Here is a 25426-nt window from a genome sequence, read left to right on the forward strand (position 1 = left end):
TGGCAACCATGCCTATAGATGAAATGTTCAAGGCTGTAAGCATCTAGTAACTTATACATCAGAGAACTCACTATCTTGAAAGCTGCTTACCTGATGCTCTGCTGCATTGCTTGAGAAGTCAAGCTTGCTGCCACTCTGTATGATAACCTATGGCATCACAGCACTTTCTTGAAAACTGCTTAAAAAATATCGTAATTTCTGGGAGGGTGCCATGTTATCCCTTAAAAAGTAGGACAGCTTGTGGAATGATTCAACAAACCATTCATGAAAGTCTTTAGATCAGTCAAGCCCACTGGTGGCTGGCGTTTTCAGCTAAATGGTAATGTGGCAAGTCTCTCTCATTCTCCATTGTCTTGGTGCAAATTGGGTCAGGTGGGAAGCCGCTTTTGACTGGTTTTACCGTATGGAGAATGATTCCACTGACTGATCATTAGCAATTAAATATTAAGTTGTATTAGTGCAATTAAATAGTTTATTATACTACATCTATGAATTCTAATGTGGGTTAGAATAGAATTTGCTCGGTATTAACATTGGTGATGGGTGTGAATACATGTGTCAGTTCAGGAGAAAATATATATATAGTGGGACAAATCCTTACACTCTCACCTTTCAAGAATATCAGAGGGCATCAAGGCACTATCTTCTCTACAACTGCTTGATTGCTACTCTGCTCTGCTGCGTCCATGGATAGTCAAGATAGACGCCAATATCTTTAGTATCTTGTCAATAACTATTGTGTTTTTTGGGGCAGCATCATGTTTTCAGATCATCATCATCTAATTAATCAGAATAGCTCGTGGAATTAAAGTTGGTCAGTCAAGTCTACTCATGGATGGCGCTTTCATCTTTGGCGATAGTGTGTAAAGGCAACAGCTTTCTCCATTTTCTTCATGGTAATTGGGTTGATCACTTCGGAAGCCGTCTTTGACTGGTTTTATGGATAGGATTCTACTGAAGAAGAAAACACTTTCCAGTCAACTCCAGTATCTAGTCCTCCTGGGACGAAATCAGCTGTCAGGAGATTTTCCTTCTGGTATAGCAAACCTTCGCAACCTGATCCATGTGTCATTGGTTAAGAATCAATTTACTGGTGTGTTTCCAGAATGGCTTGGAACTATAAAAAATCTGCAAGAAGTATCACTAGCCAGCAATTTCTTTACAGGGGTCAATTACTTTGGGTGACTGTGAAAGTTTACAAGTTATCGAGCTGGGCCATAACGCTTTCAATGGAAGCACCCCACATCGTTAGGCAATATAACTAGCCTACAAGTTCTCAATTTGTCTCACAATAACTTGACCGGATCAATACTAGTGTCTCTTGGCAGCCTACAACTTCTTGAGCAACTAGATTTGTCATTCAACCACCTAAATGGTGAGGTCCCAACAAAAGGAATATTTGAGAATGCAACTGCCGTGCAGATTGATGGAAACCAGGGGCTTTGTGGTGGGGCTGTGGAGTTACAGTTACTCTCTCGTTCTGTCACGCCTTTGAATTCCAGAAGGCACAAGCGTTCCACATTGCAAAAAGTGGTGATCCCATTAGCCAGCATTGTGGCACTTGCTATAGTAGTATCTGTAATGTTGCTCTGGAGGGGCAAACAAAAGAGAAAACCTATATTAATTTCAGTCCTCATCTGGTAGCAACTTTTTGAAAGTTTCTTATTACAATGATCTTGCTAGAGCAACAGAGGGGTTTTCCGCATCCAATTTAATTGGTAGAGGAAGATATTCTTCCGTATATCAAGGAAAAATGTTCCAAGACAGAATTGTGGTTGCAATCAAAGTTTTCAGCTTAGAAACAACGGGAGCACAAAAGAGCTTCATTGCAGAATGTAATGCTCTGAGAAATATGCGACATCGAAACCTAGTTCCGATCCTAACTGCGTGCTCAAGTATTGATTATAAGGGGAATGATTTCAAAGCCTTAGTCTATGAGTTCATGCCGCGAGGTGACCTGCATGCACTGCTGTACTCAACTCAAGATGATGCGAACACTTCAACTCCGAGCTGCATTACACTGGCACAAAGGTTAAGCATTGTGGTGGATGTTGCAGATGCATTGGAATACCTCCACCATAACAACCAAGGAACTATTGTTCATTGCGATCTGAAGCCAGGCAACATTCTTTTGAATGACAACATGACGGCACATGTTGGAGACTTTGGTCTTGCAAGGTTCAAAGTTGATTCTACAGCAGCATCTTCCAGTGATTCGATCTCAACTTCTTCAGTTGCTATAAAGGGAACTATTGGATATGTTGCCCCAGGTATTCTAATTTTCGTAATGCGTTGTGGTTCCTCTACTAAACTTTGGACTAAAACTTTCTTGTATATGTTATCCACAGAATGTGCAGCAGGTGGTGGAGTTTCAAGTGCTGGGGATGTTTACAGCTTTGGGATTTGTCTACTTGAAGTATTTTTGCGGAAGAGGCCAACTGACGATATGTTCAAGGACGGGCTGAACATTGCAAGATTCGTTGAGATGAACTTCCCGGACAGGATATCACAGATTGTAGATCCTGAAATACTAGAAGAGGAGCATGCATTATTGCAACAAACACCTGCAGCCATGAAGGAGAAAAGCTTGGAGTGTTTACTTTCAGTGCTAAATATTGGACTTCGCTGTGCTAATCCATCCCCGAATGAGCGCATGGGCATGCGAGAAGTGGCTGCAAGGCTGCACGGAATCAAGGAGGCATATCTGAGGGGAAATATAGGTAATAGACTAGCTATTTCATTTATAATTTGATATAGCCTGGTTGTAGTTTACATAAGTTATATAACGAAAGTGCTGAGAAATGATGGTAAGGCTTGCTCCTCTGCAGACTCCTCCCGTCAGTAGGGCCAGCAAACTGAGGCTGGCAACCTGAAGCTGCAACACAATGGCTGTGTTTTTTTTTCTGTTTTCTTTATGTTTGGAGTTTCTTACGATACCCAATTGTTGCTTTTGGTTACGATTAATAATGAGTTGTTTGCAAGATTAGAGAAGTAAAGAACTTGTTGCGGTGAAGTCGGAGGTGCTATCGCGAGGGTGGCCTAGTATTGTTTGATTGTCCTTAGCAAGTCTGTTGTTGTTGTGGGAGCTTAGGGGCTTGGTTTCTGCTTTGAGGTGCCGTTCCGGTTTGCGAACGGTCTTTCAATTATATTTTGCATGGTTTCTTCCTCTCAGGAGGCCCGGTGTTGTAATTCTATTCTTCTTAAATGATGACACAGCTCCAAGGCTGTGTTTTTTTTCTCTCTTTTCTTTATGTTTGGAGTTTTTTTCAATACTAAATTGTTGCTTTTGGTTATGATTAATGTTGGGGAAGAAAATATCTTCCACTAACAAAGTGCGGCGAGAGCTCACTCACAAGAGTGGCTCAAGCTTGGAAAAAAATAAGGAGGAAGAAATACCAATAATGTGAATAGTAAAAAAGATCTGTTCCTTGGCTTGATAGATATGGATCTGTATTCATCCGGGGTGTAAGTATTCAAATATGTCTTTACAGATATAGCGATACAAGTTATCACCATACCACAGGGACATAGAGCTGGTTGAATTACACAGCCCGGGTCCAGGTAGAATACTTTTACCCTTACTTTCAGAAGATATTATCTACTATGGCAAATACAGTGGTGCAAGTGGCTCTAAGAGCATGGTACTCAGCCGGTCACATATTGCGGTGCCGCACTATCCCAGATGTCAGGATAGCCTCCACCTTCACTAGCATTAACTATCGGTAAATTTGTATCAGGCCAATTTGCAGTTGGTGTTCTCCCCTTGTTGATATTCCCTCTGGAGGTCAGCTACTTCTCCTGTCTCGAGAGGCATTGGCTGGAGAGGTTCATGGCCTCCAGATGCTGGACTTCCTACTGAGAATCCGGAGCCCAGAGAAGCTCTTGATTTCGACCCTTTAGTAATGTCTATGGGCTAGGATATTTCCCCCAACAATTAATAACGAGTTGTTTGCAAGATTTGAGAAGTAAAGAGCTTGTTGCGGTGAAATCTAGTATTGTTTGATCGTCCTTGGCAAGTCTGTTGTTGTGGGAGCTTAGGGTCAGCAAACAGAGGCTACAACACCAAGGCTGTGTTTTTTTTTTCTGTTTTCTTTATGTTTGGAGTTTTTTACTATAGCCAATTGTTGCTTTTGGTTATGATTAATAACGAGTTGTTTGCATGATGAAGCGTCGGAACCGCGACTAGAGGGGTTGAATGGGAGTCCTTAAAATTCTTCAAAAAGAACGAGGCATATATCCAATTCGTACCCAACACATCTCAACAACGAATCACAACAAAGCACAACACAAAACACAACGGAAATGCCACAAAACTGCGCTCACAGCGAACACCTAAAGTTCCAATGTGTAGAAGGAATTAGGCGCTGAAAACACTGTTTATCGAAAGTTTTGATACTATTCATCAGAAGTTCTGATGACACTGTGTCGGGAACGGTCCGAATTGTATTCTAATTAATGAACATGATGATCATTTTACAATCACAACCCAATGATTAACTAGAATCCAATCCCGGTAGTCTCGGCATGTGTTTTACGTCCAAGATCGGAACACGCGCCTTTACAAATGTTTCATCACATCAAGGCCAAATAAAGAGCGAGTAATGTAAATATATTACAAGTCTTTAAATGATTACAACTTCATATTAATTTACAAGGTATGAGCACTAGGTGGACAAATGACAGTTTAACTCATAGCTACCTAGAGTTACTACGCAGCGGAAAAGAAACTATAAACATCAAAAGATGAGCAGTGCCATATACCCTTAGGCACCACCCCAAAACGTCAACTTACGAGTAGATAGCACTACTCTTGCCTGTTGTAATACCGAATTTTTGAGAGAGAGAAAAAAATAAAGAGTTTTGAAAAAAAGTTGACTTTTGATCCGTTGCTCGTATGGCCAATCGGAGACCGTGGTTGCGTTCATCTCGTCGAGACGAACCCATTTTGCTATTCATATGTCCGTTCCGGGCACTTTCTGACCCGTAGCAAGCCCAATAAATTTAGACTATTCGTTGTTTAGAAAAAATAAAATAAAAAAGGGATAAGTATCGGATGGATCGGTCCTCAACCCGATCCATCCAGATACATCGAGCTCTCACGTTTCTCTCTCTCACGCGCGTCTCTCTCTCTCTCTCTCATGTTGCTTGCCGCCGGCCGCCGCTGCTTGCCTGTGCAGTACTGCGCCGCCGGCCGCCATCTCCTCCACCGGACCAGCTGCACGCCGCCGCCGGCCGCCGTGCCCCTGCTGCCGCCGTGCTGCTGCTGCGCCGCGTCGCGCCAAGCCGCGCCGCCGGTCGCCGCCGCCGGCCGCCGTGGTCGCTCTCCCTCTCTCTGTCCTGTCCGAGCTAGCCAGCAGCAGCTGAACCGAGTAAGCCAAAGGAGCCAGCCGAAGCAACGCCGAGCAGGAAGAAGAAGCGAGGAAGAAAAGAAAAGAAAAGAGAAAAGGAAAAAAAAAAGGGAAGAAAAAAAAAGGAAAAAGAAGAAAAAGGGAAAAGTTGGAAATTTCGGATTTTCGTCGGATTCGTCGTCAATCTTTCGAAGGCAATTTCTCGGTAATTTCTGGACATTTGTGGTTGAATTAAATCAAATCAATCAATTCCTGTCGTATCATTTCATGTGATCAATAGTCTGATTCGTTTCGATAATCATTATTGATTCGAAGATACGACATCCGAGTTGAAATATTCATTTCGATCATTAGAGCGAAGTCTAATTAGTGAGATTTTAGTTCGGCTTTGAATTGGAAATAGTGTATCATTTCATGTGATACAGTTTATGTTTAGTTTTCCGAAATATAGGCGTACCGATGGCGTGGACGTTGTTCTTTTTCGGTAATTAGTTTAGGTGCCTTTGGCGTATTAACATGCATCCACTTTTATTTCGTCGTTGCGGCGTCATTGTGCTAATGGTGTGTTTGTTCAGGTGGTGTGACCTCACGTCACAACCAGCGCCCGGCTTCATCGTCGGTAAAGGCAAGTGAATGTATTGTATGACTACGCTTTAATCTATTATTGGGTTGCCTACATTCTTTAATTACAATGCATTCATCTGATCTGAATAACTGATTATGAGCTGGTTACTATGTTGTTTACTTTTCTATAAGTTTACTCGATGATTGATTTATGAAGTGCAGTAAGTACGATATGCCATTCTGCAGTTGTTCATTATTATTTTATGCAATGTTTTTTTTAAGTCTCAAGCATTTTTCGGGAGTTATGTTGGTTATGCTTGAAGCACGTCATACATATACATCTCATGCATTGGAAGTTTGTCGTCGTCTTCTGGCCGCGACCGTACCGGTACAGTACCGTATGTCATGTGCATGGTTATGTCTTCTTATGAAATTCAATGAATCACTTGCATCAAATCTTATTTCCTTTAGTTATCTTGTATATAGATATATGTGCGGTTCTGAAGGCTTATACCAACCGAATGTTAAAATGTTTAATGTTATCGTTGGACTTGCTTAGTAATAATTGTTTCTCCTAGTGTTGGCGGTCTGTTTCATTACTAGTTTCTATTTAGAATTGTTAGCACTTTCAGCGGTGGCTAAATAGCTTTTGTTAAAGTACCTTTCACTTGCTGAGATTTTCGAATCTCACCCGTGCTTTCTTTCCAGGTTCCTTTTGAGGTGTCAATCGCTTGCGGGATGGGTAGCTACACCTCGCCTGCACGTTCACTTTTTTTTTTTGGCTAAACTTGATGCCCTGTCAGATATTGTCTTTTGCCCTATAATGTTTATATAGTAAGTTTGATAGTGGTTCAGTGGTTTGGTCGAGGCTTGTACCTCGTTTGCTCGGATCTGATTTTTGCTAGTGTGATATTCTATATCTGTTCTGTCTGGTTTTGTTGTTGCCTGTTGTACCTCCACTTTCAGGGGAGGTGCTGCTGAAATTTTTCCTCAGCTTTCGGCAGATTTTGTAGGTTGGCCTAATTGACCTTCCGGGCTTGTTTTGGTCCCCAGGGTGTTACAGTTGGTATCAGAGCCTAGACTTTAGGTCCTAGGTAATTAAATTCTAAAATTGACACACGTGCAGCTGTAGGATGGGTTTGGTTATATTTTCGTCGCATGCGCCTGTTTATATATGTCTGTATGCTGATTTGTTCCTTAAGTGTTGTTGTTGAATGCTGAGCTTTTGGGTGTGGTTTGTAGATGCCGCCAAAGGTTCGTGGTCGTCGATCTGGTCGTGGAGGGCGGGGAGGACGTGGTCGCACTGCGGCGCCAGGGGGTGGCGATGCACGGTCGGTGGCTGAGTCATCCGTGCCAGAGGGAGAAGGTCAGGTTGACCTGGTAGCTGCCATTAGAGAGATGCAAAAGGTGGTGATGAGGACACTTGGGCAGGGCCAGGGTCAGGCTGCGGGCGCGGGTCGCACCGCTGTGGCGCCCAGGACTGCTGCTGCTAGGCGTGGCAGTGGCATGATGCTGCGAGACTGGGTCGGGTTGAAGCTCGACAGCTTCGATGGGTCTGGCAGTCCAATCCAGGCAGCGTATTGGTTGGCCTATATGGTGAAGCAAGTTGAGGCTTTTGAGGTGGGGATGCAGGACAGTGTGCGTTTTGTGACTCAGCTGCTGAAGGGAGAGGCTCAGATTTGGTGGGATAATATGTTGGCTTCTAGGTCCGTGGTATTGGGCAGTCCTTCTTGGGAGGAGTTTGCTCGCCAGTACGAGCGACGGTTCTACCCTGCCGCTTTCCTCGACAAGATGCATATCAAGTTGGAACAGTTCACTCAGGACAGGAGGTCAGTGACAGAGTATGAGGTTGGCTTCAACTAGATTGTTCGGTTCGTGCCCCATGTGGCACACGATGAGGCGGAGAAGGCTCGACGCTTCCGGTAGGGGCTTCGCCCTGCCATTCGCCACACACTTGGTGCCTTCCCTATCACTGACTTTCGTTCGATGGTGGAGCAGGCACTTGGTGTAGAGTTGCAGTTTAGCTACACTGACGATCTTCGTAAGACTTCCAGTGGAGATCAGTACAGAGGCCCTGCGGAGAGAGGGGGCCATTCTAGTGGCCCTATGCAGAGGAGGGGGAAAAGCCATCGTTACCAACCCTACCGTGGTAGCTCTGGGCCGTCGCGTTCTCCAGGAGGGAGTGTGCCTCAGACCCGCCCCTTTGCCAAGCCTGGCATGGGCATGGTCTGCTTCCGTTGTGGTGATCCGCATCGTCGCAGCGAGTGCACTTGGCGTGGGAGGTGCTCTTTGTGTGGTCTGGAGAACCACAAGGACGTGGTGTGTAGGAAGAACCCCAACTCCAAGCTGCGTTGGGAGTCCGCATCGTCCTCAGCTGGAGGGCAGTGCTCTGGGGGCTCGGTCCAGATGCTAGCTGCACCTCCTACCCCGCAGCATCTACCGGTGCCTTCTTCAGCCCTGCCGTCTGCCCCTACACCTCCACACGGGGTTTACTAGGTACCCCAGTTTTTCCCACCGTCGGGCTCGGTGCCACCGCAGTGGGGTTCTGCACCGACACGTTCGGGTGCAGGGACTTCTTCGTCACAGGCTGCTCCTGGGGTCTACGCTGCGCCCATAGTTGGGGGTGTGGACCGCGGTGACGTGGTGATAGGTATCATTTCAGTTGATTCTGTTGATGCTAGTGCTTTGTTCGACTCTGGCGCTAGTTTCTCGTTTGTCTCTATGGGCTTTGCTGGTCGTGCTAGTCTTCTTGTGCAGGAAATTGATCAGGCCATGGTGGTTAACTCACCGCGTGGCCTTATCTCTAGTTGCAAGGTCTGTCCAGGCTGTCTTGTATTCTTAGCTGATGAGGAGTTCGTTGTGAATCTGGTGGTGATTCCCTTGGAGCCATTCGATGTCATTCTTGGCATGGACTGGCTATCTCAGTACCGGGCAGTGATCGATTGTTCATGGAAGACCATCACCTTGCAGATGCCATCTGGACGAGAGGTGATCTTTCAGGGGAGTGCTATCCAGCACACTCTCTCGTTCCTGTGCCGAATGTTTCCAGATCGTAAGATGTTAAAATCTGGGATTCTTTGGTCGTTGGTTGATGGTGCAGAAGCAGAGGTGCACTTGGAGAATATCCCAGTTGTTTGTCAGTACCCTGATATTTTTCCCAGTGAACTTCCAGGATTGCCACCTGAGCGGGAAGCAATGTGTCGCATTGAGCTAGTTCCTAGTACGAGGCCGATCTATAAGACCCCGTACCGGATGGCTCCAGTTGAGCAAGTGGAGTTGAAGAAGCAGCTAGATGAGCTCCTGGCTAAGGGCTTTGTTAGGCCGAGCACATCTCCTTGGGCTGCTCCGGTCTTATTTGTGGAAAAGAAGGATGGCACCAAGAGGCTTTGTGTGGACTATCGGGCGCTTAATCAAGTCACCATTAAGAACAAATATCCTATGCCTCGCATCGATGTTCTCTTTGATCAGTTGAAAGGTGCTAAGGTATTCTCGAAAATTGATCTGCAGTCGGGTTACCATCAATTGCGGATCAGAGAGGAGGATATTGAGAAGACAGCTTTCAGCATGAGGTATAGACATTTCGAGTTTGTAGTTATGTCCTTTGGACTAACGAATGCTCCTGCTGCTTTTATGGAGGCAATGAACAGGATGTTTCATGAGTACCTTGATGTCTTCGTGGTGGTTTTCATCGATGATATCCTTGTCTATTCGAAGACTAAGGAGGAGCATGCTGTGCATCTTGGCTTGGTATTGGATACTCTTCGGAAGAACCAGTTTTATGCAAAACTCAAGAAGTGTGCCTTTTGGTTATCCGAAGTGGGTTTCCTTGGGCATGTTATCAATGAGAATGGTATCACCGTTGACCCAAAGAATGTTGCATCAGTGGTCAAATGGCGGAGGCCGATCAGTGTGACTGAGGTCAGAAGTTTCCTTGGGCTCGCAGGCTATTATCGGCGTTTCGTGCAAGATTTCTCCATCATTGCTAAGCCAATGACCAGGCTTACTCAGAAGGGGGTTCCTTTTGCTTGGACTGATGAGTGTGAGGCATGCTTCCAGATGTTAAAGAATAATTTGGTTAATGCGTCTATTCTTTCTTTGCCCGTGAGTGGCAAGCGCTACACCGTGTACACAGATGCTTCCCGGATTGGTTTGGGTTGTGTGCTAATGCAGGAGGGCCGTGTCATCGCTTATGCTTCCAGGCAGTTGAAGTCTCATCAGCAGAATTATCCCACTCATGATCTTGAATTAGCTGCGGTTATCTTTGCATTGAAAACTTGGAGGCACTACCTTTATGGGGAGTCGTGCGACATCTTCACCGATCATAAGAGTCTCAAGTACATCTTCACTCAGCGAGAGCTGAATTTGAGGCAACGTAGATGGCTAGAGTTGATAAAGGACTATGATCTGGTGATTCAGTACCATCCAGGCAAGGCTAATGTGGTGGCTGATGCTTTAAGCAGGTCAGGTGTCCCTAGGACGGTGATGTCTTTGATCTCAGAGTTTGAGCGGATGCATGTATCTTTCTGTTTCGCAGGTGTTGCGCAAGAGGAGACACAAATGATCATTCAGACTGCCATACCCGAGCGTGTTCGTGAGGCTCAGCAGCATGATCGGCTCCTTTCTAATGTAAAGAAGAGGATCTTCGAGGGCCGGTCCCGTGAATTCAGTTTAGACGAGGATGGTGTAGTTAGTTTCAGAGGCCGTCTTTGTGTGCCCCAGAAGTCCGAGGTGAAGGCAGATATCCTTCATGAGGCTCACCGTACGCCATACTCTGTGCATCCGGGTGAGACTAAGATGTACCGTGATCTGAAGCAGCTCTTTTGGTGGCAGCGTATGAGGGTTGACATTGCTAAGTATGTTGCTTCTTGTGGCGTGTGCCAGCAGGTGAAGGCCGAGCATAAGCGGCCTGCCGGTTTGTTGCAGCCTTTACCAGTTCCCGAGTGGAAATGGGAGTGTGTCGCGATGGACTTTGTGATTGGCTTGCCTCGCTCTCCTCGTGGTCGAGACGCTATATGGGTTGTCGTGGACAGGCTTACTAAATCCGCGCACTTTATTCCCATGAAGATGACTAACTCTGCGCAGGATTTGGCTCCCTTTTATATTAGGGAAGTGGTTAGATTGCATGGAGTGCCGAAGTCAATTGTTTCGGATCGGGACTCCAAGTTTGTATCTCACTTTTGGCAGAGCTTGCAGAGTGCTTTGGGCACGAAGCTCACTCTTAGCACAGCTTTCCACCCACAGACGGATGGTCAGTCAGAGCGGACAATCCAAACACTAGAGGATATGTTGCGTGCCTGCGTGTTGTCTTGGAAGGGCAGTTGGGAGGACCATCTAGCTTTAGTTGAGTTTGCTTACAACAACAGCTTTCAAGCAAGTATCAAGATGGCTCCTTTCGAGGCTTTATATGGTCGAAAGTGTGTTTCTCCTCTTTGTTGGAATGCGGTGGGCGAGAAATCTTTGCTTGTTCCAGACTTTGTTCAGCAGACCTCAGAAAAGGTGCAGGAGATTCGCCAGAATCTGTTGGCCGCGCAGAGCCGACAGAAGAGCTATGCTGATATTCGGTGTCGTGATCTGGAGTTTGCTGTTGGAGATCTCGTGCTTCTTAGGGTATCGCCGACCAGAGGCATTGTTCGCTTTGGTACCACCGGGAAGCTCAGCCCGCGGTACATTGGTCCGTTTCCGATTGTGACTCGTGTTGGTAGTTTGGCCTATCGTCTGGAGTTGCCGAACTCGATGAGGGGAGTGCATAATGTGTTCCATGTTTCTATGCTACGAAAATATCTCCGCGACCCTGAGCATAAGATCGATTTGGAGTCTATCACGGTGGAACAGGATCTCACCGTGGAGTGTCATCCGGTGTGCATCTTGGACTCATCTGAGCGAGTCATGCGGAGGAGGACCATCAAGTATGTGAAGGTCCTTTGGTCAAATCAGACTGAACGTGAGGCAACATGGGAACTTGAGGATCAAGTACGAAAGAAGTATCCTGAGCTCTTCGGAACTGGTGAGTATTGTTGCTTATCATCGTTTATGTTTTGTTGCCCTCTCTTATCGTAGAATCGGAGCGGCAGAATTCGGGGACGAATTCCTCTAAGGGGGGGGGGGAGAATGTAATACCGAATTTTTGAGAGAGAAAAAAAAGAGTTTTGACAAAAAGTTGACTTTTGATCCGTTGCTCGTATGGCCGATCGGAGACCGTTGTTGCGTTCATCTCGTCGAGACGAACCCATTTTGCTATTCATATGTCCGTTCCGGGCACTTTCTGACCCGTAGCAAGCCCAATAAATTTAGACCGTTCGTTGTTTAAAAAAAATAAAATAAAAAAGGGATAAGTATTGGATGGATCGGTCCTCAACCCGATCCATCCAGATACATCGAGCTCTCGCATTTCTCTCTCTCTCGCGCGTCTCTCTCTCTCTCTCCTGTTGCTTGCCGCCGGCCGCCGCTGCTTGCCTGTGCAGTACTGCGCCACCGGCCGCCGTCTCCTCCACCGGACCAGCTGCACGCCGCCGCCGGCCGCCGAGCCCCTGCTGCCACCGTGCTGCTGCTGCGCCGCGTCGCGCCGCGCCGCGCCGTCGGTCGCCGCCGCCGGCCGCTGTGGTCGCTCTCCCTCTCTCTGTCCTGTCCGAGCTAGCCAGCAGCAGCTGAACCGAGTAAGCCAAAGGAGCCAGCCGAAGCAACGCCGAGCAGGAAGAAGAAGCGAGGAAGAAAAGAAAAGAAAAGAGAAAAGGAAAAAAAAGGGAAGAAAAAAAAAAGGAAAAAGAAGAAAAAGGGAAAAGTTGGAAATTTCGGATTTTCGTCGGATTCGTCGTCAATCTTTCGAAGGCAATTTCTCGGTAATTTCTAGACATTTGTGGTTGAATTAAATCAAATCAATCAATTCCTGTCGTATCATTTCATGTGATCAATAGTCTGATTCGTTTCGATAATCATTATTGATTCGAAGATACGACATCCGAGTTGAAATATTCATTTCGATCATCAGAGCGAAGTCTAATTAGTGAGATTTTAGTTCGGCTTTGAATTGGAAATAGTGTATCGTTTCATGTGATACAGTTTATGTTTAGTTTTCCGAAATATAGGCGTACCAATGGCGTGGACGTTATTCTTTTTCGGTAATTAGTTTAGGTGCCTTTGGCGTATTAACGTGGATCCACTTTTATTTCGTCGTTGCGGCGTCGTTGTGCTAATGGTGTGTCTGTTCAGGTGGTGTGACCTCAGGTCACAACCAGCGCCCGGCTTCATCGTCGGTAAAGGCAAGTGAATGTATTGTATGACTACGCTTTAATCTATTATTGGGTTGCCTACATTCTTTAATTACAATGCATTCATCTGATCTGAATAACTGATTATGAGCTGGTTACTATGTTGTTTACTTTTCCAGAAGTTTACTCGATGATTGATTTATGAAGTGCAGTAAGTACGATATGCCATTCTGCAGTTGTTCATTATTATTTTATGCAATGTTTTTTTAAGTCTCAAGCATTTTCCGGGAGTTATGTTGGTTATGCTTGAAGCACGTCATACATATACATCTCATGCATTGGAAGTTTGTCGTCGTCTTCTGGCCGCGACCGTACCGGTACAGTACCGTATGTCACTCGAGGAGGGGTACGGTGCACACCCTTACGTTACCTGAGGAGGGGTAAGGGTGAGGAGAGCATGTCATGTGCATGGTTATGTCTTCTTATGAAATTCAATGAATCACTTGCATCAAATCTTATTTCCTTTAGTTAGCTTGTATATAGATATATGTGCGGTTCTGAAGGCTTATACCAACCGAATGTTAAAATGTTTAATGTTATCGTTGGACTTGTTTAGTCATAATTGTTTCTCCTAGTGTTGGCGGTCTGTTTCATTACTAGTTTCTATTTAGAATTGTTAGCACATTCAGCGGTGGCTAAATAGCTTTTGTTAAAGTACCTTTCACTTGCTGAGATTTTTGAATCTCACCCGTGCTTTCTTTCCAGGTTCCTTTTGAGGTGTCAATCGCTTGCGGGATGGGTAGCTACACGTCGCCTGCACGTTCACTTTTTTTTTGGGCTAAACTTGATGCCCTGTCAGATATTGTCTTTTGCCCTGTAATGTTTATATAGTAAGTTTGATGGTGGTTCAGTGGTTTGGTCGAGGCTTGTACCTCGTTTGCTAGGATCTGATTTTTGCTAGTGTGATATTCTATATCTGTTCTGTCTGGTTTTGTTGTTGCCTGTTGTACCTCCACTTTCAGGGGAGGTGCTGCTGAAATTTTTCCTCAGCTTTCGGCAGATTTTGTAGGTTGGCCTAAGTGACCTTCCGGGCTTGTTTTGGTCCCCGGGGTGTTACACCTGTCGCCAGCATCGACGGGCGTGAAGTAGCCGAACACTACCTCTTCCTCAATGGTAGCACCTGAAAAAGCAGCGTGAGTACGAAGGTATTTGCAAGACTTAATCCATAATGGGTACATATAAATAACCTGACTCCAAGGATTATAAATTTGGATGAAATAGCAAGGAATCAGTTATAAAGGTTAAGTGAGTTTATATGCAAAAGCATTCTTAGACTCTAGCATGCGAGCTTCTACAACACTACACTTGTACCCTCCTATCCAAATATTATCAACATGACCATAATTGTAACATGAACCATCTCAACTCATCATCTATGACACCAACACTTCCTAACATGTCACAACAACATCTCAATATTGAAACTCTACGACTGATGCAAATGGACAAAAGCATGCTCATAAACAAGAGCGTGACAATTCGAATTGATCTGACATCCTGCAGGGGGTACTTTTTTACCCACACGACTCAACTACCTTTCGACTTGCATGACCACACATGTCGACACAAAGGGTACTCATGTCAACCTTTCTCAATAAGCTCCAACTGATTGGGACATGCGTCTCTAGGTGCGGGGGTCATCTAGAACTACTCCTAGAGCAAACTAGATACCCCTACAAGCCTATTATGCCCACGCCACCTGAGACGTTCAAGCCAAAGGATCACAACTATAAAGGTATTCGGCTTATCCGTCCCACATTAGGATATGTGGTAAGTACGAAAAAGTGTTAAAGTCAACTGCACCAATAATAAGTGCTTAACCGATGCAAGCGATCGATGGCATTTGGGTTCCTCTCCCGACCTACACCTATTACCGCCCACATCTCGCCTCATCCTCACAACTCATACATCCCAACATCATAATTATCCTTGTGAACAAGTGAATAAGCCCTAAGCTCACGAATGATGGTTGAACAACTGATCGACTTCTACTGAGGACCTATGCATTGCTAAACATTTTAGAAATCTTTTAGTTTAAACATCATGTTAAAACCAAGTTACAAGGATACATGTCATCAATAATTCAAGGCAGGAGAATTAATGCATCAACATAGGTGCTACCCACAAAGCCCAACATCGACTCACTAACATGCACAACATACATATAGCATAATTTATCTAATTAGACATCATGTGATCCAAAGTATAAGGTGCAGTATGCTTAGATGCTTACCTTTCTGCTTCGGCGCTTGTCTGACACTTCCTGCACAACACTCATAAAACTCCGGTGGTTCGGTATCGCCTTCGATCACTTGAACCGTTGGCGTGTTGCTCTCTAAATAAGTCGATAATGTATCAAACAAGAAAATGGCGATGAACATGTATGCTTATGATGTATGAATCACAAATGGTATGAAAAGCGCCGTATTTCAAAAACATTTGCAAAAGATCGCCAAATGATTTGGGTTAGAAAAGGTTTGAACCTCGTATAAGATGATCAAAACCTACTGTGTACTGTGCAGCTGGCGGCCAGACCGGAAGAATTGGCTGTCAGACCGTCGGGTTGCAGAGAGATTTGTGCTCTGGTGGTTAGACCGTGGGGTCTGGCGGTCAGACTAGCCCTAGTGGCGGTCTGACTCCTGACTATGGAGTCTGAAATGGTACTAATTGGCTAAGTGTCATTCCGGCAGTCGGACCAACCATAATGGCAGTCAGACAACTGGGCCCTGTCGGCGCCACCTCGGCGAGGTCATTGACAAAGACTTCGACGTTTCCTTTGACCACAAAGGGTACCAAAACACTCTCGGAGACTAGTGGAGTGCTTCTAGGGTAATTTAGACAACATTCACCGAGCCAAACATGGAGAACTCCATGGATGGGATATAGGCTAGGGTGGAGTTCGTGTCTAAACGGAATGGAGACCGATTATAGCTCGGGAACGATAGGGAAATGGTAGGGGGTGTCTCACCTCAGCGTAGGGAAGCTTCCTAATATGAACAAGGGTTCCCGATCTTCTGAAAGGTTCTGGTAACTCTCGATTTGGTGGAAACGAGACACAAGTCGATCCGGCTTCCGAACAACACGATCCGAAACCCCGCAATCGCAGCACCACGTCTCCTCTGGTTATCAACCGGCGTTGCACGGTTGACCTCGCCAAGAAGGCTAAAATCCTTGCCTGCGAATCGAAGAACACAAGCAAGAACAAGGAAGAATGCAACCAAATTGCAGATGAATGATTAATCTCACGAGTTGGGGTCTCACAAACCGACGAAACGGCGAAACTGTTCTTGACAGAATAATCTAAGCAAAACCCGCCCTAACGAGAGCGGCGGCGGCTGATAATAAGGGTCTAGGGTCATCACACCCCCTGGTCACGCCCCCCTAATGGGCTCAACGACGATACACGGCCCAACGGACCAAAAAAACGGTGACGCAGCACCGGGACAGATTCTGGATGCTGACTTGTTTCGACGTTTCCCGTTGACTCAGAAGGAATTTGGATCTCAAACCAACGCCATTGGTTTCCTTATGAAATTATCTTTCCAACCATATGTGAATCGTCGAAAACGGAGTCCGGATGCGTCCTGGGCGTCCGTTTTACTGCTCGCTGGTCCTGGAGGTCGAGGCTGATTCGGACTCGAGTTGGACTGGACCTCCTGCTGTTGTTGGACGTCCTAGTTGCTCCTCCACGCCTCCAAGCCTTCCTCTATGTGTCTCCTTGTCCTCTCCATGATTCCTAACCAACACATAATTATTAGGTAGTAATCTATTCTCAAAATTATATAAAGAGTTGCTTAGGAACGAGCTCACCTCTAAATTTAATTGTCGTGCGCGAGCTCTTGTGATTGGACCTTGAAAGTTCAATGGAGGATCATTGTATGTATCCGAGGGAGTGATGTCCTCATCATCCTCCCCCTCTTGAATTGGAGTCGTCCTCGACTCAAGCTCATCATCGGCTCCCAAGTAAGGTTTCAAATCTGCAATGTTAAAAGAAGGACTAACCCCGAACTCGGGTGGCAACTCAAGTTTATATGCATTATCATTTATTTTCTCAATTATCTTATAAGGACCAGCAGCTCTTGGCATTAATTTAGACTTACGCAGCTCTGGAAACCTATCTTTTCTTAAATGTAACCACACTAAATCACCCGGTTCAAGTTTGACTTCTTTCCTACCTTCACTACCAGCAATTCTATACTTTTCATTCATCTTTTCGATATTTATTTTAGTTGTTTCATGCAACTTACGAATAAAATCAGCACGTGCACTAGCATCACTATGTGTTCTTTCAGTGGTAGGTAAAGGCAAAAGATCAATAGGAGCGCGAGGGGTAAAACCATACACTACCTGAAAAGGATTTACCTTGGTGGTAGAATGTGTTGCCCGATTATAAGCAAACTCCACGTGGGGCAAACATTCTTCCCACATCTTCAAATTTTTCTTCAAAATAGCTCTCAACATGGTACCCAAAGTGCGGTTCACTACCTCCGTTTGGCCATCAGTTTGTGGGTGGCAAGTAGTAGAAAACAATAGTTTTGTACCCAACTTATTCCATAGAGTACGCCAAAAGTGACTCAAAAATTTAGCGTCGCGATCTGAAACAATAGTAGAAGGCATACCATGCAAGCGAACAATCTCTTTGAAAAAGAGGTTAGCAATATAAACGGCATCATCACTTTTATGACAAGGTATAAAATGTGCCATCTTAGAAAAATGATCCACAACAACAAAAATGCTATCCCTCCCCCTCTTAGTCCTAGGCAATCCCAAAACAAAGTCCATCGAAATATCTGCCCAAGGAATAGAAGGAACAGGAAGAGGCATATACAAACCATGTGGATTCAAGCGAGACTTAGCCTTTTGACATGTGGTACAGCGTGCCACGAACCGCTCAACATCTCTCCTCATCTTTGGCCAAAAGAAATGTGTGGCCAACATATCCTCCGTCTTCTTAGCACCAAAATATCCCATCAATCCTCCTCCATGTGCTTCCTGCAACAACAAAAGACGAACGGAACCAACTGGAATGCATAGACGGTTAGCTCTAAACACAAATCCATCATTGATCACAAACTTGTTCCATGTACGTCCCTCTTTACAGTTCAGCAATACATCTTTAAAATCAGGATCAAGCACATATTGTTCTTTTATTGAGTCAAGTCCAAAAATTCTATAATCAAGTTGGGACAACAAAGCATATCGTCTAGACAAAGCATCAGCAATTATATTATCCTTCCCTTTCTTGTGTTTGATAACATAAGGAAAAGATTCAATAAATTCAACCCACTTAGCATGTCTACGATTCAGATTATTTTGAGAACGAAGATACTTAAGCGATTCATGATCTGAATGTATAACAAATTCTTTAGGCCACAAATAATGACGCCACGTCTCTAAAGAACGTACAAGTGCATACAATTCCTTATCATACGTAGAGTAATTAAGAACAGGGCCATGCAATTTTTCGCTAAAGTATGCAACGGGCTTACCTTCTTGCATCAAAACACCTCCAATGCCAACTCCACTAGCATCACATTCTAGCTCAAAGGTCTTACCAAAATTTGGAAGTTGCAGCAATGGCGCGTGCGTAAGCTTGTCCTTCAAAGTGTCAAAGGACTCCTCTTGTGCCTTACCCCAATGGAACACCACACCTTTCTTTGTCAACTCGTGTAAGGGGGTAGCAATGGCGCTGAAATCCTTCACGAAACGACGATAAAAACCTGCAAGTCCAAGAAAACTTCTCACCTGTTTGATGTTTTGGGGCACCGGCCAACTCTTTATGGCTTCAATTTTCATCTCATCCACCTCAATTCCCTGTGGAGTAATAACATAGCCAAGAAAAGAGACTCGATCCGTGCAAAAGATGCACTTCTCAAGGTTACCAAATAAACGTGCATCACGTAAAGCATTAAAAACAGCACGTAAGTGATCCATATGTTCATCCAAAGACTTGCTATAAATCAATATGTCATCAAAGTAAACCACCACAAATCGTCCAATAAAAACTCTTAAAACCTCATTCATCAAACGCATGAAAGTGCTAGGTGCATTAGTTAAACCAAAAGGCATTACTAACCACTCATATAATCCGAATTTAGTTTTGAAAGCTGTTTTCCATTCATCTCCAAGTTTCATTCTAATTTGGTGGTAACCACTACGCAAGTCGATCTTTGTAAAAATTACAGAGCCACATAACTCATCAAGCATATCATCAAGTCTAGGAATAGGATGGCGATATCTAATAGTAATGTTATTGATGGCTCTACAATCAACACACATACGCCAAGTACCATCTTTCTTAGGAACCAAAATCACAGGAACAGCACAAGGACTAAGGCTCTCACGTACATACCCGCGGTCCAAAAGCTCTTGGACTTGCCGCTGAATTTCCTTAGTCTCCTCGGGATTGGTTCGATACGCAGCACGATTTGGCAATGTTGCTCCCGGGATCAAATCGATTTGATGCTCTATCCCTCTCATAGGTGGCAGTCCCGGGGGTATCTCAGCTGGGAAAATATCCTCATACTCCTGCAAAAGGTTAGTGGCAGCAGGAGGTATCGAACTAATAACATCATCAAGCGAATACAAAACTCGTTTGCAAACCAAGGTGTAGCAAATATCATTATTAGAAATTTCAGCAAGGTCACTTTTTAGTGCAAGCATAACACCACCCTTCAATTTTATGCCCTCTACCTTAGAACTAGGTGCAGACTTATCCTTTTTAGGTGGATAAAGAGAATTAGCAACTTGCTGATTTTCAGATTTAGTATCACGCAAAATAGCAGCTCGTTCTTTATCAGCTTGTACAATTTCAGCAGGGGTTATAGGAACCAAAGTAATTTTCTTTCCTTTATGCATAAAAGTATATGTATTACTTCTACCATGGTGTATAGCATCATTATCAAATTCCCAAGGTCGACCCAATAAAAGTGAGCAAGCTTCCATAGGTACCACATCACAGTCAACATAATCAGCATAGGAACCAATGGAAAAAGAAACTCTGCAAGTTTGTGTTACCTTAGCTTTTCCAGCATCATTAAACCACTGAAGGTTATATGGATGGGGGTGTTGGCGTGTGGTCAAGCCAAGCTTCTTGACCAAATCTGAACTCACCAAATTATTACAACTACCTCCATCGATGAAGACACGTGCTCTCCGATTTTGGATGACGAAGAAAATCTGGAACAAGTTATGGCGTTGCAGCTTCTCTGGTTGTTGTACCTTTGTGCTGAGCGCCCGCTGCACAATGATGCTCCTATAGGTCGCTGTGTCATCACTGCCCAAGATTTCGTTGCTCTCCTCAACAACTGGTTCTTCTTCTTCTTCTTCCTCAATGTCAGAGGCGCTGATGTACCCATCTTCCGTTGCAATGTATGCCCGCTGACTTGGGCAATCCTTCTGCACATGACCGAATCCATGGCAGCGATGGCACTGAATGCCAGAGGTGCGTCCCGTTGATGCAACAGAGGAAGCACTCTTGGAAGGTCCCTGCAAAACAGAATTTTTACCTGAGCCTGAAGGTCGTGTAGTGACTGGATTTGGTGCCGTAGCTGCTTGTTGCTTGCTCGCTGGTGAGAGAGCCCTGTAAGTGGATGGTTTGGACAGCCCAAAGGATGGTCCTGTGCGCGGCATGTATGTGGTGCTGGCCTTGTACTTGCCCTGCTGCTCACGCCCCTGCAACTCCTTCTCTGCAAGCATAGCAAACTGAAACAACTGGTTGACATTGTTAAATTCTTTATAATCAATAATATCCTGGATTTCACGTCTCAAACCCGAATAAAATCGACAAATAGAATCTTCGTTTCCCTCTACTATGCCACAACGCATCAAGCCCTTTTGAAGCTCACCATAATAATCCTGCACAGATTTATCTCCCTGTTCTAAGCGCATCAATTTCTTACGCAAGTCTCTATGATAAGATGGGGGAACAAATCTATCACGCATAGCAACCTTAAGCTCTTCCCATGTACGAGGTGTGGCACCATCTGCAGCTAAACCAGTCCACCAAATAATAGCAAAATCTTTAAACTCACTAGTGGCTTGTCTAACTCTATGTTGTTCAGGTACTTGGTGGGCACTAAATTTTTGCTCTACTGTCATCTCCCAATCAAGATATCCCTCAGCATCATAATGTCCCGAAAAAGAAGGTATAGTAAATTTAACCTTAGCATAAGGATCTTTAGGAGCTCGATTATACATACCTCGATGGTGGTGGTGATGTGGAACGCCACCCATACCTGTGGTGTTAGTGCGAAGACGACGCCGTAATCTGTTTTGCAATGTCACCGCTGGATCAACATTAACATCGTCATCATACAACTCATCACCGGTGTTGCTTCCATTCACATCTTCGTTGTGCACAGGACGGTTTTCCAAAGCATTTACCCTGTCGGTGAGCTCGGATAACCGTTTGTCCACCCGCTCAACCGCGTTTGCGAGTTTCATCTCAATTATCGCTTCAGTGACAGCCTTGATGACTGTCTCCTTCATCTCCTTCTGAGCATTGTCTACAACAGCTTGTAGCTGCTCTTGGCTGACACACTCCTTGAAGTCCTTTGGCGTTTTATCTCCTTCAACTGACATTGTGGAAACAAACACAACAACAAACAGTGAAGGTTATCCCTAATAATCGTACTACAAAGGTGGAGTGGTGCCTCTCAATCAAGATCAGCAAAGGTAGACACCTTACCAAGCTCTTACCAGGGTTCTTACCAGCAAAGCAAAGGATACCTGGAAGGCGTGTGAGCGATTGCAGGGATGCAAACTAGTGCTGTCCAGAAGAATCTGTGGAGCTTGGAAGGCACACAAAGAGAACAAATATGTATATGTGGAACACAAATCAGAAACAGATAGTAATGCTGAATTATAGTCCCAAGTACTTGTTCTCGTTGCTGGCCTAAAGTGTTGCAAGTACCAAGTATGTGTGATAAACAAGGTGGAGAAACAAGTATGATGGATAGCAAGAGCAACAGAAACAAAGAACTAAACAGCACACGCTAACACAGCTCACTTTGCCCTTCTCTATGTGCTCCTCTAGATATTGTTCCTCTTTTGCCCCTCTCTTTTTTCTATTTTTTGGGCTGTCGTTGTTTTTTTGGGAAAATTCGACTTTTTCTTTTTATTTTTTTGATATTTTTTTTTCACTTAGGAGCACACAAGAGAAAATTTGAGCTTAAACAAGTGAAAGACGTGGCCTGTAGAATTTTCTGAAGCTCAGCCGAAAAATGAGAAAAAAATTTGGAAATTGAAAACTCAAACTTCGGAGGCGAATTTGGGAATTCTGATTTCGCCGAACCCGACGAAGCGGGGACGAACGGATCCGAAACGCTGTTTCAATGCGAAAAACTCTGTGACTTTTCTGAAAACGGAGTTCGTACGCAAAAGTTATGCCCGATTTGAGAAACGACTCCGAAATAGAGGACAAAACGGGAAGAAAGTGGGGAAAAATGCGACGGAGGCTAGGGTTTGATGGAAACGGTGGGGGAAAACACACGAACTGGACTCTAACACGACCTAACCAGCAACAAGACCTTGACCAGGACACAAACTCAACACGACGAAGTCTGAAACTGAAATATGCAAAAGCTAAAGGCGCGGAAGGGTTGTAGGACAGGAAAAAAAAATGATATGGCAGTGGACTATGGAACGAAGGCGAAAACACTCGAAACTAAGGGTAGATATGAACCTGACCTGAAGCTCTGAATACCACTTAATATGAACAAGGGTTCCCGATCTTCCGAAAGGTTCTGGTAACTCTCGATTTGGTGGAAACGAGACACAAGTCGATCCGGCTTCCGAACAACACGATCCGAAACCCCGCAATCGCAGCACCACGTCTCCTCTGGTTATCAACCGGCGTTGCACGGTTGACCTCGCCAAGAAGGCTAAAATCCTTGCCTGCGAATCGAAGAACACAAGCAAGAACAAGGAAGAATGCAACCAAATTGCAGATGAATGATTAATCTCACGAGTTGGGGTCTCACAAACCGACGAAACGGCGAAACTGTTCTTGACAGAATAATCTAAGCAAAACCCACCCTAACGAGAGCGGCGGCGGCTGATAATAAGGGTCTAGGGTCGTCACACCCCCTCGTCACGCCCCCCTAATGGGCTCAACGACGATACACGGCCCAACGGACAAAAAAAACCGTGACGCAGCACCGGGACAGATTCTGGATGCTGACTTGTTTCGACGTTTCCCGTTGACTCAGAAGGAATTTGGACCTCAAACCAACGCCATTGGTTTCCTTATGAAATTATCTTTCCAACCATATGTGAATCGTCGAAAACGGAGTCCGGATGCGTCCTGGGCGTCCGTTTTACTGCTCGCTGGTCCTGGAGGTCGAGGCTGATTCGGACTCGAGTTGGACTGGACCTCCTGCTGTTGTTGGACGTCCTAGCTGCTCCTCCACGCCTCCAAGCCTTCCTCTATGTGTCTCCTTGTCCTCTCCATGATTCCTAACCAACACATAATCATTAGGTAGTAATCTATTCTCAAAATTATACAAAGAGTTGCTTAGGAACGAGCTCACCTCTAAATTTAATTGTCGTGCGCGAGCTCTTGTGATTGGACCTTGAAAGTTCAATGGAGGATCATTGTATGTATCCGAGGGAGTGATGTCCTCATCACTTCCTATTGGAGGGGATCACTTTGGGGAAGCTCCAATTTGGAGATTAGGCTCTAGGGTGGTGTATGGGCTTGAGGTGGATGAACCCGTATGGAATCTTCTTCGGTGAAGAGGACGAAGGGGATGAGCTCGGGGAAGTCTTCTCCATCGACATCGGGTCGTCGTGGCGGTCCTTTCCCTTCTCTCCCTCGGTTTGCGTGAATATAGTGAGTGAGAGTGCTAAGTGAGAGAGAGGGAGTGAGAGAGAGAGTTGGTTGATTCCTTAAGTGAAGCCTCTGCACTGTGGCGGTCAGACCACCAGAGGTCCCGGTCGACCGCGGAAAGCCCACGTGGCTGCCTCTGGCGGTCAGATTACGGATAATCCCGGTTTGACCGTGGGAATGGTCTTGTACTAGAAGTTATGTTCTTTCTCCTTTCTCCTTTCTTTTTCTTTTCTAAAGTCTTTAGGGGTTTTCCTAAATAGCTCTAGACCAGATCCACTCGCTAATATAAATATACATACATATACATGTATCTACATATGGTGGAAACATGCATAAATTTAAAACAGATTATTTTCAAAATGCGTAAAACACATGATGACATGGTGATTATGCATGCTTAATGACTGAATTATGGTTTTGGGACGTGACACACTGTGAGCGCAGTTTTGTGATCAGCCATCACCTTTTTAAGAGGTGGGTGAGAAGCAACAATCATCTTCCCATGACGACAAGGGGCACAAACAAAATCCTTTTCAAACTTGAGCTTGGGAATCCTTGGATAAGGTCAAGAGTGCTAAAACGAGAGAGTAAATCAAAGCTCATGTGACCAAATCTCCTATGCCACTTTCAAAGCTCAGAGATCGAGCTGGCCATTAAGTAGTGAGAAGAACCAAAAGACTTGGAAAAAATCCATTTTGAAAACTCGACCAGCTGGAGACATACTACACACAAGATTGCCAAAAGAATCAATAACACGGGAAGCATATCTCTTAAAGCGCACTTCAAAGCCATCCTCAAGAAGCTGCGAAACTGAAAGTAAATTGTACTTCAAGTTGTCGACCAAAGCGACCTCCTTGAGTACAAAGTTCCAGCCATGTGGCGCGAACAGCCAAAATCCATGAGCCATATGATCTCCAGGCCTCTGTCCTCATGCTAGACATGGGAACAATTATGAGCGAATGACTCAACACTAGGGTTAGTGAAATATGGAGAATACCAGTGTTGAGCCACTTGTCCAACAGCAGGATTAGTGCAATGATACTTATCCTTTCTCACAGGTAGGGAGCGAGCACCACGATGGGGAAAACGTGATCCGCCAAAGCCTTGAGACTCAAAACCACGGGCACATGAGCCATAGCCATATAGAGCATGACTAGATCCACGCTGGGAAAAAACACCACCTGCAAACATGTGACCATTACTACCATGACGAGACCGAGTAGTTTGCTTATGGCTAACCTGGTGAAAAGGCTCATGTATACCATGGGCAGGGTAGTACATGTTCCGGTTGTTCCACTCAAGCTCGCGTCTCTTGTCTCTCTTACGTCTGAAACAAAACTCAATTAGGTGACCCTCATAGTGGTAGTACTCACAGTGATATCTAACTCCTCTCTTAGGTTTGGGGTTCATTCTAGGAA

At 45.0% G+C, this 25426-nt stretch overlaps 1 protein-coding gene and 1 pseudogene across 1 annotated transcript; both read left to right on the forward strand.

Moving 5' to 3' along the window:
• Positions 1-8: 8 nt before the first annotated feature.
• On the forward strand, positions 9-3398 carry LOC133887310 (receptor kinase-like protein Xa21; annotated as a pseudogene).
• Positions 3399-7310: 3912 nt separating this feature from the next.
• LOC133887311 (uncharacterized) lies at positions 7311-7775 on the forward strand. Its single transcript, XM_062327244.1, has one exon. The coding sequence runs from the start codon at positions 7311-7313 to the stop codon at positions 7773-7775; it is 465 nt and encodes a 154-aa protein (XP_062183228.1).
• The last annotated feature ends 17651 nt before the right edge of the window (positions 7776-25426 follow it).

The sequence above is a fragment of the Phragmites australis genome, chromosome 12 (genome assembly GCF_958298935.1).
Source record: "Phragmites australis chromosome 12, lpPhrAust1.1, whole genome shotgun sequence".
Lineage (NCBI taxonomy): Eukaryota > Viridiplantae > Streptophyta > Magnoliopsida > Poales > Poaceae > Phragmites > Phragmites australis.

Bases quoted from the DNA above. Each gene is read 5' to 3' on its own strand.
- LOC133887311 (XM_062327244.1), top strand. From the start codon at position 7,311: ATGCAAAAGGTGGTGATGAGGACACTTGGGCAGGGCCAGGGTCAGGCT.